Raw genomic sequence first — 16,363 nt, forward strand, 5'->3', positions numbered from 1 at the left:
GTAACAAATTTATACGTTTTTTTCTAGCAATAATCGGTTATATTATGGATCCTACTCGTTGCTGGAAATTCACTTTCCGGACGCACTCACTCAAGAAGAGAACAATAACAAATGGTAAAAGTAGCAATGAAACATTTCTAAAACATGCCGTTAGCCAATAGAAACTACGAAATATCTAGTGTTCCATTCAGTTTTGTTTTAATATCCTCAGATTAGAAACTGACGTCAGGATTCGAGAAATCAAAATGCGTAGCCTGCTTACGTTTGGGGCAAATCATTTCGATGCCATTTGCGTGAACCATGGGTTCCTGCGTGAAGGGAATCGACAAATAATTTCCGGGAATGCGCGTGGCAGCTGTATCGATCTGAATGCTCAATTCTTTGCTTGTATTCTCAATTGTATCTCATTTCCGTGACTATTTCGACTCCGCTTTTTATCACCGACACACGCGCTCAACAAATCCACTTTCAAAAAGCTCTTTAGACGTCGAAAATCAAAAGAACGAGGAAGAAGTAACTCCATTCACCCTCCGAGACGAAACTGCAAAAGCAGAACTAAATCATAACTTTCTGCTTATCTCCTTTAAACAAAATAACTGGTTATTCGAAAACTTTCTGGTCAAAAATTCTCCCAAATCTGGCCATGGATAGATCATTTTCAAGTGTTTGCGCGCGCACTCGTCAACTGATAGTTGTCCATGACCAGTTTCTGCATTACCTTATTAATCGGGCGTGGCCGATTTATAGTTTACCCTTTGGTCGTCCTAGACGATAGTCTCCTGTCGGCTAAAAATGACGGGGATAGCCTGGGCTAATCGGGTTCATTTCAGTTTTGACAGTAAAATCGTTGTAGGTCTACTTTTGGGCTAATCTGCAATCTGGTTCTCTTCTTTGCTTCGGCGGGAGGACAGAGAAAAAAGCTTAAGGGGTAAAGTACTAACAGAAGCTTAGCTTCTGGTACTAATAATCACCATTGTGAAACTGTAGTTGCTTTGACAAGTTGAAGCTATTTTTGTAAATAAAAGGGGTAACGTCATTCATGTCACGCAATGTTTTTGTGGGAAGCTTTGAAACTAGACGCTTTGCTGGTTTCTACAAATAGCAGTGTGATCTGGCGGTACAATTTTTTTGAGGCGGACTCCACTTTAAAACTATTTTTTTATATATTTAGCAAGAAGTATGTCGATTTTCATTTCCGCACAGTTGGGCGTCAAAGTCGCCTGTCACAAAGAGTAGAATGTTTGCACAACTTGGTTTGGATATATTTTAGATTTGACTAGTGACGTTAGTAAGACACTTCTCAAGACGTCAGCAAAACATTGGCAATGTACAGTATTGGTGTGAACTTGAATGGAATTTTTTACGAGATCAGTAAAGCTATCGAATGAAAAGATGACTTGAAAATGAAAACTTCGAATAATTATAATTAAATACCAATTGAATTTTAGATAAGAAATTCCGGAAGTGACATCTGTGTTCAAAATAGGAATTTTTGTACAACTTAAAGTTCCGAAAAAAAAGACCACATGTTTTTTAAAATCACAGACAAACATGAGCAGGAAAACAAAACAGGCCAATGGGTTTTATTCACGAAAATACAACTTTCTTAAGAAAGAGTTTGTAAACGAGACAATGGAATCGAATTACATTTCACACGAAATTTGCATACATTTGAACTTGCAAAAAAGAAGTATCTCTGCCGAGACATAACAGCGAGACCTTACATTAATAATTACTGTATTCTGATCTGATTGTTATTTTTTATGCATTTACTATTTGAAAGTGGTTCTCATCGATGAAAACAAAACGGTTTTTCATTCACTGCTTGAAGTATTTATAGACGTGAAAACATGCGCTTAATCAAATTACATTCTGCACGAAATATTTTGTATCCATTTGTCCCAAAACTTTGAGGAAATTAAAATCTTTGTGGACAGTACTGCATAAAAGCAGTACATAGAATTGAATAAAAAGATAAGAACCATATTGATAAAGGAAATTTTAAAACTTTATTTTGGCTCATTTTGACAAAATTCAGGATTTTCAAAGACTGCCAGTAAACGGCTGTATCTTGTCTGTCTCTAACGATTTTGCTACGGTTTCGAACGAGCTAATTTTTCAACATGATATCATGGTAGCGGGCAGAAGTCGGTTCGTTCTGAATTTTTCAATACGTTATACAAGTTACAGGTCAATATACAGACCCTCTGTACAGTAAAAAACGTTTTGGGAAGAAACCATTGTGAACTTATTAGACTTTCAATAAAGTCCTTCGTCGCGACGTCGTCACTCGATCTCGTGACTTCGTCGCTCGCACGGCCGCTTCGCGACCTAAAAGGCTCGCTTCGCTCGCTTATTTACTCTGAAAACTCGCGAGGTCGACTTGTGGCAAGTCTATGAACTTATTTTCTATGTTGATCAGTAAAATTCCTTAGTACGACATGGGGTTTGTTATCAAGTTCGTTAGTACGTTAATACTGCAACTCTGCAAGGTGTATAACCTCAGAGAATTATTATCAAGTGTGTTTTGTTTTATTAGCGGTTTATACTCTAAGGTCTTGGTATGGGAGATCAAAATTAAGGTAAATTTCTGTTATTATCTGATTGCTTGGCACAGATTAGTACGATACTGAATTGGTTAGGAAATGTAAACAAACATTAAATTGAATGAGAGTAGAAAGGGAGGGACAGGTGGGGGTGAAAGGCTAAGGAGATGGAAAGGGAGGGAGAATTAAAATCCATGCTTGGTTTTATCACGCAACCTTTGACTTCTGTTGTTTTCTCACAAGAACAAAACTTAAGGTGGGATTCTACCTGAATTTGAATGGAACTTTAAGAGATTTAAAGAAAGGATTGAAGAAAAGAATGGAAACACCTGCAAACAGTTGACCCCCTCGCAAGAGCACTCCGGGTTGTCAGGAGACTGTTTGGTGTCCGTCCACCAATTTTTAACTTCAAATTAAAGTTTTAAAATGACATTAAATCTCCAATATTTCACATTTGTCTAAATTTTACTAATCCTTTGAGAAAAACTATCGCCTCCCAGACATCCCCCAAAATCGTCCAAAAATTAACAAAATACTGCAAAACAAATATATATGGGATAAGTAAAGCTTTTTTGGATTCCTTGAAACGCGGCTGAAATGGTTTTCAGTGTTTTCCAGCCCTTATACTTTGGGTCAGTACTACTATTCTTCACCAGTTGCTATTACAGTAATGGTATGAAACAAACTTACCTAATCATTGGTCGATAAGTTGTGATCATTTTCTTGACAATAGGAGTTAGGAGTTGTATACTGTTCCATTAAAGTGTAAGGACTGGAAAATACTGAAATGCGTCAGCCACCTAAAGCGTTGGAAAAATTGGTCTTCAGGTAAAAACCCCGCCTTTATTAAGTATTGCGAAAAGGCTGCACTTTGCTAAGTGTTACAAATTTATATTTTCTAGACGTCTAACTCAATCGTTTATTTGTATTGTGCGAAATATATTTTTATAAATTGAGACCATTATCTCATTAAGTAATAATGCAATCTTGAAAACATTCCAGATTTTCATTATGAAATAGAAACACGAAAAATTCAAATTTGGGAAAACATGCCTGTCAAAATGACGTTGCCATGGTTACAAGTAACTGAAACAATAACTAATCCTACCAAATTATTGCGAGATAAATTTTAGATAAACGCGCAAAGTTTGGCAGCGTTTGGTTGAATCTTGAAAAAGTTATAAGCGTCCAAAGTCAGAGCGGGGCTCAAACCCCCCCCCCCCCCCCCCGGCCTGAATAGGTTTAAGAGCAAGTTTGTAGAAGAATCGAACAAAAAATGTTTTTTGTGGCAATTCTTAAAATACAGGGATTTCGCTCATCTTCTGCATGAAGGTAGTCCTTATTAAAACTAAAAACGTTATGCTGTTTTTTTCTTCAAATAGTTTTATTTTTCTGAGAAAAACGAATTTTCGATTTGACATCTAGACTCGTCTAGACTCGATTGAGAGGGTACAAATTGGGTTGAAAATTGACCATTTTCAATCGATTCGTATGTCAAAACCATCACGCGCAGAAAAAAGTAAATACGACCGGTCTATTGCATGACTCTTCCTTGTCCAAATAAGCATAGTTTCAAGAGTTTTGGTTTAATCTAATTATTTTACGGTAAACAAAACCAGACTATTCTCACGCGAAATGAAAGTCGGTCGGTCAAAAGAATCGTCATTTTCACTATGTGCCTTATCTCAGAATTCCTTGAGATAAATATATTTCAACTGTAGAAGGATGATTCTTTTAAAATATTTAAAGTTTTGTCTGGGTAAATGATTAAGCACTTGTCAAAAAATTATTCAAAATCGTACAAAAACGACACAAATCACGCAAGCTTTCGAATGCGTGACCAAAAGTATTACCACCGTATTTGTTCTTTAAATCAATTTAGTCGCAACACTAGCAATACCAAGGCATAAATCATAATAAATATGTTCACCTTTGCTTGATTATGATATCCTGTCCCATGCAATACGTTTTTTCCTGTCATTTCTTCAATGGCTGCCCGTTCAGTTCGCATGCCGCTTGTCGAATCCGTCTGCGACTGGTGAATTTGAAGCAACCACCGATACGAGTTTAACCAAATATGTATCGTCATGATTAACAAGCCCTTTTTGTGTTACTTGATTAAACCATATTTCAGGTTATAGCCGGCAAAGCGTTTTCGATAAGCCACTTTGCAGTGCCTGTTGGCCCCGTTATTATTCCAAGTGAGTAAATTTGCATACTTTCGAGACAAGCGTGACAGTTTTTTATACTTAGGGAGTGGGGTGAGGAAGGGTCTTTTAAGACCCTTCCAAAATTTTTAGATGAATCAAATGTTTGAAAACGTTTGGGGATGAATTGTCACAAACTAATACCGTATTTTACATGGGGATGTAAAAGAATTTCACAACGTCAAACCTGACCCCACGGGGACAAGGATACCAGTTTTCTGGAATATGACATTTGATATTTCTCTTCCTACATCTCTATCTCCTTTAGAAGTCTTCCCTTTACTGTGATAAGCAATCTCGTGAGGAACTTTGCATGTACTGGAACTTTTTCGCCATCCAATTCCAAGCTCGGATCGATGAAAGGGACAGATAGTAAAATCGCGTCGATCATACGAGCAAGGACTGCCAACTATCGTTTTAAAAGAACAAGAAACTTCTATGAGACACCAAGTGCAGCGAGAACATGTGGAGTTTCCAACAGTTCACCAGACAACTGAAGGAAAAAGCACTTTACGGGGACTGTGTTGTGCCGGTTGCTCCACAAATGGTTCGTGAGAAAAAAGAAATCATTCAAACATCTATAATCGAGTTAAGTAAATTAAATTAGTCTCGTCTCCTAAAAGTAAACAACGTGAATTCTCGCACACACAAGGTCAATTATTTTACTTTGTTGTTTTGTAGAATAACGAAGTACATAACTGAATTATATGGTTTTTATAGAAGGAGCAACCAGCAATTAGTAGATTATAGACTACCACCAAACCGAAAACGAGAAGCAAACGACTTTTAGAAAGTCTAACTTTAATAGATTACAACACTTTTTCCTGACAGCGGCTTTTTGTCAATACTTTTACGGTTTTTCTCTCTTTGATTTTGAGCGTAAGCAGAACTTAAAAGTAAAGTAAATCACGTAGCAAATACGAGTTTGTGACAATTCATCCCCAAACGTTTTCAAACCATTGATTCATCTAAAAATTTAAGACCCTTCCTCACCCCACCCCCTAAGTATAAAAACTGTCACGCTTGTCTCGAAAGTATGCAAATTTATACTTCACTTGGAATAATAACGGGGCCAACAGGCACTGCAAAGTGGCTTATCGAAAACGCTTTGCCGGCTATAACCTGAAATATGGCCTAATCAAGTAACACAAAAAGGGCTTGTTAATCATGACGATACATATTTGGTTAAACTCGTATCGGTGGTTGCTTCAAATTCACCAGTCGCAGACGGATTCGACAACCGGCATGCGAACTGAACGGGAAGCCATTAAAGAAATGACAGGAAAAAACGTACTGCATGGGACAGGATATCATAATCAAGCAAAGGTGAACATATTTATTATGATTTATGCCTTGGTACATGGTATTGCTAGTGTTGCGACTAAATTGATTTAAAGAACAAATACGGTGGTAATACTTTTAGTCACGCATTAGAAAGCTTGCGTGATTTGTGTCGTTTTTGTACGATTTTGAATAATTTTTTGACAAGTGCTTAATCCTTTACCCAGACAAAACTTTAAATATTTTAAAAGTATCATCCTTCTACAGTTGAAATATATTTATTTCAAGGAATTCTGAGATAAGGCACATAGTGAAAATGACGATTCTTTTGACCGACCGACTTTTATTTCGCGTGAGAATAGTCTGGTTTTGTTTACCGTAAAATAATTAGATTAAACCAAAACTCTTGAAACTATGCTTATTTGGACAAGGAAGAGTCATGCAATAGACCGGTTGTATTTATTTTTTTCTGCGCGTGATGGTTTTGACATAATCGAGTCTAGACGAGTCTAGATGTCAAATAAAAAAATTTCGTTTTTCTCAGAAAAATAAAAATATTTGAAGAAAAAAACAACATAACGTTTTTAGTTTTAATAAGGACTACCTTCATGCAAAGGATAAGCGAACAATTTTTCATAGCATTACCGGACGTTGTCGGATTCTTCTACAAATCTCCTCTTAAGTGACTGTTTTTCCAGTGATTTAGCGCCCGATTATGAGCTTCTCAAGCTTCTCAAGCTTCTTGTTGTTACTTATTTTCGCGGGAACTTAATTTCGCGAAAATGGAACGGGAATATTTCGCGGGACTTAAATTTCGCGATTTGGCCAAAAATATATGTTTAAAGGAACTTAATTTCGCGAAAATTGTCAAAATACTGGCCTGCATTAACGAACAGTAAGCTAAGTCTCAAATTTGGCACAACTGATTTGCATTTTCCACAGTAATAGTTTCCAAAGACACTGAACAAAACCATATAAAGACGAAACCGGCTTAAAACAGTTTGACATGTTCCTTTGTAACAAAAGTAGAGCTAGTTTAACGACTGTACCGCGATAATTATGTAGTAAACTGACGGCAACGTTGATTAATCATAACGACTTATATTAAAGGGTATTAAAGTTCGCGTCGTTATTTTTCGCGAGAACCTTTTTTCGCGGGTCTTTAATTTCGCGATTTTTTGAAAATCGCGAAAATCGCGAAAATAAAGTCCCGCGAAAATAAGTAACAATAAGGTAATTATTAAATTACGTAACATCTCAATCAATTAAAATATGATCATCATCGATCGATTTTCCGGGATCGTTTTACGCAAGGAGATTCAGTGTTTTCGCAAGCATAAAAAATTGCAACGTCAAAGATTTCTCTTCGTCATTCTACGCAAAAAATGACTGTTTGTCAGTGGTGTTTCTTTGCATCTGAAAACCGACATTGAAAGTCGCAAAATCCAGTCCTGGTTTGCAAGAAAAACTGACCATGGCTACAGTGTCATTCCTCGCGAAGCGAGGCCGAAGGCCGAGCGTAGCGGGGTGTATAATTTTGTCCCTCAAAGGGCTCAGGCTAGCCTGCGAATACAGCCGCCTCTCATTCGCGTCGAATGAGAGGTGGCTGTGTTCGCAGGCTAGGCTCAGGCGGGATGAAATCTCGTGTGGAGTTTACGGTCATATATATTTGTGAGCTTGGTGTGTGGCGGAAATGACGTCACACGGCCGCGCGCTGGTGGCCTAATGAAGCGTCGAACTTGAAATCAGATCTTCGCGACTGAGGGCGGGGGTTCGAATCCGGCTAGGGTTTTTTTTCTTTTTTTTTCTTTTTTGTTGTGTGAGTTCGAATCCTGAGCCTTTCATTTTTTTCGTTTTTCTTTTCGGATTAAAATAACACTGATTTCCACATAATACTCCCTCAACGCCTATTCAGGCTATAAACCTTTCATCGCCATCAGGGGCGCGCGGGCCGAGGCTTTGAATCCTCCTGCCGTTCGTTCTTCTTTTTTTTTAATGTCATCAAATAAATGTCCAAAATGCGACTATCCAATAATTTGTCGATGATTTTGAAAATAGCCTGCGCTTCCCAACGCTTTATACCTCTTTACGAACCAGAAAAAGCCACCATCTTTAAAGCGGAGTAGACCCTGGGAACGAGGGTGTCGCGGCCATGCCCGTTGAAATAAAATTTCTAACAAATATATCTTCCTGCCTACTGTGGAAAATTGAATATGTACGATTCAATTAATGTTCAACTTCAAATAATGCACTCCTTATTTATAACACACCCCCCTCCCCAACCCAGAGCTTCGCGAGGCCCTGCGAGTCACGTATTACTAGTTTTACTTGAAAGTATTCCGTCCGGCTCTATTTTTTAAGCGAATTATGCCGCACCAATCACCTTAAAAGGGGGAAAACACACACACACACACACACACACACACACACACACAAAAAAAAAACATTGCACGCGCGCTTGGGTAAAAAATGCTCGCATAAATGACGAATTGACGCGGGTGATTGACATGTCACACGCAGCAACTTGTCTCTCGGCGTTGGGAAAAGTAGAGGGTAGTTCTACAGTGGAATTCCAATATCTTGAACCTCTTGATAACTTGAACCAAAAGTCGTTTTCCTTCACTTAGTCAAACACTACAATTTTACCCCCGATTTCTCGAACCAGTTTTCGTTCTCTTTAAAGGTTCGAAAAATCGGGATCACTGACATCACTGTACTTTCCTTGCAGCTCGCAACGCAACATTTTTGTTGCATTACAGGTTGCAAGTATAGGATGTTACACAAGCATTTTTGTTTTCGGCAACTGGCAATGCAACGTTTTTTACGTTACAATTTGTAACGGAAATTTCCTCGTGTCGCGCTTCTAATCCGGCCTCCTCAACGCGCAGGTTTTGGAATAGTAGTTCGCGCGAGATCGAATGGGCGCGCGCGCGCGCGCGACAGTAAGCCAAACGATGCCACATGTACATGGGGAGGGAGGGATTTTCTAAATTGCCGGAAAATATATTTTTTAGAAGTACAGAATCAATAAAAACAAGGCAGGACGATTTATCTGGCATCTCTTCCGCTCGACTACACACGATTTAACTGTAATTTATTTGTACGGTTGCTTAATTCCTTTCATGGAAAACTCGCACTTTTTAATTCAACCAAAAATTGCACCTTCCGCCCAAATAAAACCTCTTTCTAAGAAAAATAAACCGCATTGAAGTCGAGACATTAATGTGGCGATCGAAGGGCTAAAACAGCTGTTGTTGTCTGCAAAAGTTATAAAGGCCCGCTTGTATTGATTCGTTGATATTTGCCCAATAAAATGACCAAATTCATATCTTGTTTCTGTAAAACAGTCAAAACACGGTCTCTCGGGTGCTAAACGCTGTTTTTGATTGGCTATTTGAACGGCTTACCCTCCCAAACTTTTTAATCGCATATGATGAAATGTTCGTCGCAGGTCACTCTCTGTGATTATGCAAATGACGACACCAAAACTGACGTGGCACAACCCAGCCTCGTTCGTGTGATTGTCTGCCGATATTTACATTTTACGCCAATCTGTTCTGTTTTGCGTTTCCTTCGCCGACGAATAGTGGAACTTTACCGGCGAGTTCGCGGCGTTTTCTTGCGAAGGATCGGTTATGGCAAACTGATCGGGAAGATTTTTAATCGCCTAGATGGAGGTAAATTCGCCGCTTTATAATTTGGAATTTATCGGCGAAAGCATGGAACAGAAAGATCGAGGATCGCACTGCTGTACCGGTAAGTGAATGAAGTCTCGCTGATTCTTTTAGATCGTTTCGTATTGGCGAGATTTTTCATTTTTTCATCTTCCTTGGAGGAGAGTTAAAAAGCCAGGGCCGTGAAATAAAATCTTATTTCGAATTTGTCGGGTCCAGATAATATTCGATTGAGAATCGATCTTGTTTCTGCTCTGTAAATGTACTCGATCAACGAATTTTTGTATTATTTTGAGTGAGTAAAGTTTTGTTTTCAAACAGTTGTCATTTCCACTCAGATAATCTCTGTTCAAGCGTGCCCTTGCCTTTAACATATTTAGCTAGATTTTTTAAAAGCAGATAAACAATTAAACGTTTGGGTGGTTTCTCAACCGACTCTATTAGTTAGCAATATTTCAACACTGTTCAACACGAACCGCAGAGGGAATTTTATCTTCGCCAAAGAACTTCATGAATCTAGATTTTTTTAATTCGATATTGTCATCGAACAAAAGCAATAGAACTGAATAGAACTTAGAGATTGCTTTCAATAAAAATCGATTAGTTTCGCTAGTCAATTATACTCTGTTTATCCTCGGGTCAACGCATTTTGTTTACAGTTCTGTTCTTTCTCTTAGGAACACCCAAAAAATTTCACTTCCGCTAGGTAAGAGAATTGCGTCACTTCCGCTTTGTATCGGGAAACCCCGCAGAATCGCTATAAAAATAGAATGGCCGGCTAGCGCAGCAGAACGCGGGGAGCAGAGCGCGTTACGTATATCTTCACTGATATCTTGAAAATAATAATTGCATTAAAGTCACCGCTGAAATCAGGGTAGAGATAGCCTATGTAAACAAAGATGTCTCGCTGGAAGGAAAAAAATCGTTTTTCTCATTTCTGTCATTTGACAAATGTATCCGAATCGACGAAGAGCTGCTCAGTAGCTTTCCTTTGAACGGTCACATACTACAGACTACAAACATACTACAGACTTGAAAAATAAGACCATCTTGTAAACCATCGATCCACATGAAAGAGCTGCTCAGTAGCTTTTATATGAATGGTCGCACAGTCTAGGGTTTCATCCAATTTCTTAAAAGTTGCAGCCACCTTGTAGAGCATAATAAACAGTACCACATGAAATTACTGCTCAATAGCTTTCATTTGAATGGTCACACACTAGGGTATTATTCAGACTTGAGAGTTTATTTTAGTGCCACCTTGTACAGCATAATTAGTACCACGCGAAAGTACTGCTCTCAGTAGAGTCACACAATAGGTTTTATCCACAAACTCAGTCAGTGAGCGAAGTTAGACTATAAGAATGAATAGATTTGTATCGAACGGAAGTTCCCATTAAAAAAGTTTTTAGAGCCGGGCTTGTTTCTGATCTCTGTTTTCTTTTCAGCCTTTAAATTGTATGACAGGCACACAAAAGCTGCTAATAAGGCAGAACCCGGCTTATATCAATATTCTGTTTGACCAGCAAACACGATTTCAATGCGGCCATTATTGGCTACAGCAATTCTTATTGGTCAAAGGGAACAAATGTTGCAAAGCGTGTAAAATATATTGTTAACCGTAGCAACTGGTCAATTGTTCAAGAGCTTTTATAGTCGATCATGGAATCCCCATCGATGTTTCATGAATCTTATACTGCTTGTGATAATAGATGGCACATTCCAGGTGAGGGAAACTTGTAACGGATTCCGAAAACAAGTGACTTCGTTTTATGCGTGCAGTGCTGAGGGTGAACTTCGAAGAACTTCAGTATTCGCTTTCGTACGTCGGTATCCCTTTAATTTGTAAATCACCACATTTATTTCAACGTTTTTTGGGATACGCAATGTAGAACCCTGTCGAAGTTTAATAACATCTTAGATATACATCAGATGCCCAACCTGTTCGAAAATGTCAGACGAAATCCAAAAGAGAGCTCGTCAAAAAAAAAATCAAACATTTAACTACTTGTTCGATGTGGTATGTTGTTGTTTGAAATAAATCGAGTTGTCTGCTGGCCCCGTCGATTGAGTTACAAAATGTATCCTTTAAAAGTGCAGTTTTCCAGGCCCCACGGATAAATTCGATAAGGGATATAGAGAATGATAATCAGCGAAACCCATAGTTATGAATGCATGTTAAGAATCCGTTTTCAACTTTACTTTTCTTTCAACCGAATGAATTTTCAAAAGGGTTCCGTTTTATTACTATTAAAAACGCAATGATATAGTCAGTGGATATTCATGCGTGACGAGAGGAAGTCATGTCAGTGCTTCACGCTGTTGCCAATATAAGCAATAAAACTGTTTTTCTTTTCTTTTCTTTTCTTCGCTTTAACAGATCTCGAGTTGGCAGCGGAGATCGGCAAAAATCTCCTGGAACGAAACAAAGAACTGGAAGTAATGTTGAAGTCGTCACATCAGTATCTTGAGGAACAGACTGTTAAAAATGAGGTGTGTATTAAATGTAGCGTACATGCAGCTGAGCGGATTTGGAACGGCCACTTTGGTTTGTGCGATAGTGATATTGTTTTAAAGATTACGGGAGGTCTTATAACATTCTGCTGATCGGCATATTTTTTTTCGTTATTTTCAAATATCATGGTAAAAAAAGCCGGATAAAGTCTGCATAAGAGCCTAGTGGACCATCATGCTTATGCCGGTTTTCGTGGCATGAAGTCCCCCAGAAGTAAATTCACCAGTACCCATTTATACACCTGGGTGAAGAGAGGCACTATGAGAGTAAGAACACAACGCAGTGCCCTGGCCAGGACTTGGACCGCTTGAAACGGGGTCTAGCGCGCCAACCATATTAGGCCACCGCGTCTCCCATAATTTAAGAAAGAAAATAAAATGGCAGAGGGGTTGAGGGCAATCAGGAAAGCGAGAACCGCTTCATCCAAGGGTAGAAACTCTGCATGGTATTGATGAGTAGAGTATGATTATTGATGGGTCGAGTATGATTTTGAGTAGATTATGAGTAGAGTATGATTTTGTTGGTCGCCCTCCCATAGCCTGCGTCGCTGGCGGTTTTGTTGGCGTTAACTCGCGCGCAAGAAAGCGGCGAAGTCGCGAGGGTCCTTGCTTTGCCGCTTGCTCGCGCGACCCCAACAAAACCGCCAGCTACACAGGCTAGCCCACCCACCTCTACCGCTCTCCTTTCCCTCATTGTCTTCAACAGCAGAGTGAGACTGAATTAAATTTTGTTATTTAACTCTTCAGTTCCTTTCCAAACAACTGGATACATTACGAGAGTTGCACGACAGCCAAGTGAGAGCTTGTGAGCAAATGGAGTCCACAGCTTTAGATCTACAGAAAAACAACAAAGAACTGCAAAGCGAGACGCAAGTCTTGAGAAAACGTTATCAAAGTCTTGCTCAAACTGTGGACGGTTTGGAAAGTAAATGCGACGAGTACAAAACACAACTCGAAGAGCTACAAATAGAAAGAATGCGCCTACAAAGAGAAATGGCGGGATCTTTGTCACTTAAACTGACCCCGAAAGATAACGGTTACGAATTTGGAAGCGATGATGAATCAGACGATACGGAGAAGGACGAGAAAGTTCTAGGTTTTAAGAAAGACATTGAAATCCTCAACGAGAGGATTATGAAGCTACAAAGGCAACATTCTGTGGAGAAACGCCGAAGAGAGGAACTTGAACTCGAAATGTCGGACTTGATTCAAGAAAACCAACAACTTGACAAAGAGCTTTTTCACTTCGCTGAACAAGCAGAGATTTGGCAACAATTGGAGAACGATACCTCTTGTTTGGCTCTGTCAATCGATAATAACTCGGGACATAGACGGCAAATCTCGGAAAGCACCGAGGATGAATCGTTCGTTCTCGTAGATAGCGAACTAGATCGTCAGACCAGCGCTATCTCCGACCAAAGCGAAGTTGAGATTTTAAGTCCATCCCACGAGATGAAATCCCCGCTTGAACAGAACAGTTCTTCATTCTTATCAGAGCTTGGCAGTCAATATCACGAGCTAGTTCGAAAATACGATTCTCTTGTTGAACGATGTAAAAATGAAGGCATAGTTCAGGACATTGCTCCAATTCCCACCGTGCAGCGAGCGATTCAAACCTCGCCGCTGGACGAAAAGCCCGTGGGCTTTGAAGATGCAGGTTCACAGCAAAACAGTGCATCAGGAAAAGCAGGCGAATACAAGCAGCTTTTTGCCCAAATCTACTCCAAAATACAAGAATCCAAGAATTTCAATCCAGCAGATAAAACACAGAAAAGAAAGTAACAACAGTTTGCCAAATTATCTCCGATATACCTGTATAAAGATGCAAGTAACATTAAATATGTCAATATCATTAGCATCAACGGTTAGATTTTAAAACGCAGTCTTTACAAACACGAGATCCCTAGAGGACAGTTTTTTAGTTATTAGTATTTTGTGAGAAATTTCAGAGGAGGTAATTATTGTCATTAAGATGCACGATTACCTGTACTCGTGGAATTTTGTTCACTGAGAATTGAGATGTCAGTTAATCTTAATATATAGTCCTATTTATAAATAACCAACCCGTGTTGATAGGGACGTCGTAGAAACCACAGAAAATGCCCAAGCTGGGTTCGACTTAATATTAAACTTTAAATCTAGAGAAAAATATTATCTAGAAGGTGTTTTGTTTGGTAACCACAAACTTCAAAACTTCCGGCAAAAGTAATAATATTTAAAAGAAGTTGTAAACTTTGATCACATATAAACTCGGACTCTGATTGGTCAACTAGCCATTTTGCACAAGACTATGTTGTTAAGGGAAATGGTCAAAACTATAGTACTCTGACAGGACCCACCACTCTGCAAAAAGACACGTGGTATTTTCATGTACCCTACCTTTCCCCACCTTAAAAGATGGTGTCTTGTTTGTATAACCCCCACTCTATCAAGAGTAGAAACTAAGAAAAAGTTTCAAACCTCCTTGTGCCATTTCTCCAGCAATACAAGTTTCATGCACATTGAATATGAAAGTCTCAACTTGAATTTTGAGGCCAATAAATTTTGTCTATTTGGCTAATCAGACAGGTGGTGTTTTGCATAGCCCCCCTACCCCATACACAAGGTGGGTCCTCGTCGAGTACACTTGTTATGACCACTTCCCTAACAAGGTACTACTGAACGCATATGCATTTTTGTCTTTTCGGGCGCCAACAGTGTCCCTCGTTAGCTGGTTTCTGATCATTCCCAAATGGAGCTTTAAGGTGAAGCCAAGCGAAGACACAAATGTATCTCTAGGCCAATACCCAGGCTTTCTCTTCTCGCTCACCGGATTTGGCGCAAACCCGCGACGACACGTCCCCGCGACTCGTTCCTAGACCCTGAAGTGTACTTCGCCCTTGCCCGCGATCATAAGAGTAGGATGCCGACGGAGCTTAATGGTACACTTCATCAGTATAGGATTTCCTTTTGCGCCCGAAGAGACGTCTGTTTACTCCAACTTCGTTCAAACAATCTGTCCAAGAGAGCACTGAAAGGCGCGAATCATTTATATTGTAACTCGCGAGTTACAATAAAACCACTTTGGTCGTGTCTGATAGGGTGAAAAATATGTTTGCGTTTAACAAAAACTTCTTTAAGGTTGCTTAGTCAAACATCACTTAAATTTATTTAATACTGACAGTTTGGGCTACTGCAAGAAAGTTTAGATAATGAAGGATTCTTTTAAGAGCGTAAAGATCCCGAACTTTGGTGTCCTCTCCAGGTTTTTTTTTTTCATTTTTAAACCCATTTGGCAGATTACCAAACCAACCCAGAGGCGGTTTACCTTGAAAAGTTCTTTGTGAATGGGGCAGAATCAAAGTTTTTTTGGCTATTGAAAATACAGAAATACAGTAACAGGAAGCAAACGTTTTCATATTTTTGTTACATATATATAGAGTTTATTTATGTTCAATGAAGTTTTGCTGATTCGTTTTAATAAAATATAAATATTAACACAAACAATCTGTTCATGTAAGTCTATCAATAGGTTATCTTTCATATCACCCTAAGCTTCCAAGCTTTTATTTGTACGTCTAATTCATGATAAACCCGAGGATTTTTTTTTACAAAATAATTATCATCTAGAAAGTTTGTTGCATTTAAAATCCGCCATCTTGAATAGCGTATTAAAACTACTCAGGAAAGGAGGGGCGGGGCGGGAAAGGCAACAAAAAACTTGGACTGTGCCCTTCCCTTCACTAAAGCGCTCTTCCACTAGCCTGCGAGCAGGCTCTCTATTTGGGGGCAACGTGAATATTGAACTCTTCGAGCGCCGAAGGCGCGATCCCGCGAGTGCCGAAGGCGCGAGTCGGCGAGCGAAGCGAGCCCGCGATTAAAATTGAGAGCCTGCACGCACGCCATTGAATTTCAAATCCGGCGCGTTCGTCCACGAACGCAGCACCCTGATTGGTCAAAAATGACAGGCTCAATTAATGTGAGAAAAACCAGCGTCCATATCAACAAATCAACTACGGCCGGTGTCCGTGAATAAGCACGCGAGTTCGTTCAGCAGCGTTCATGAAGCATTTTGGAAACTCTCCTTTGATTCTAACGATCTCCTTAACTTAAAACAAGAACAGGAAGATGCGGTAAATTATCTTCTAGAAGGACGAGATGT

General features: G+C 39.3%; 1 protein-coding gene across 1 annotated transcript; it reads left to right on the forward strand.

Moving 5' to 3' along the window:
• Positions 1–9,589: 9,589 nt before the first annotated feature.
• LOC144632826 (cerebellar degeneration-related protein 2-like) lies at positions 9,590–15,596 on the forward strand. The gene is made up of 3 exons (XM_078491567.1): positions 9,590–9,790; positions 12,089–12,201; positions 12,970–15,596. The coding sequence occupies exons 1-3, from the start codon at positions 9,706–9,708 to the stop codon at positions 14,002–14,004; spliced, it is 1,233 nt and encodes a 410-aa protein (XP_078347693.1). The 5' UTR covers positions 9,590–9,705; the 3' UTR covers positions 14,005–15,596.
• Positions 15,597–16,363: the final 767 nt, after the last annotated feature.

Source organism: Oculina patagonica, chromosome 12 (assembly GCF_052425735.1).
Source record: "Oculina patagonica isolate OP01 chromosome 12, crgOcupat, whole genome shotgun sequence".
Lineage (NCBI taxonomy): Eukaryota > Metazoa > Cnidaria > Anthozoa > Scleractinia > Oculinidae > Oculina > Oculina patagonica.

Bases quoted from the DNA above. Each gene is read 5' to 3' on its own strand.
- LOC144632826 (XM_078491567.1), top strand. From the start codon at position 9,706: ATGGAGGTAAATTCGCCGCTTTATAATTTGGAATTTATCGGCGAAAGC. The intron at 9,791-12,088 runs GTAAGTGAATGA...TCGCTTTAACAG, and splicing joins AGGATCGCACTGCTGTACCG to ATCTCGAGTTGGCAGCGGAG. The intron at 12,202-12,969 runs GTGTGTATTAAA...TTAACTCTTCAG, and splicing joins AACAGACTGTTAAAAATGAG to TTCCTTTCCAAACAACTGGA.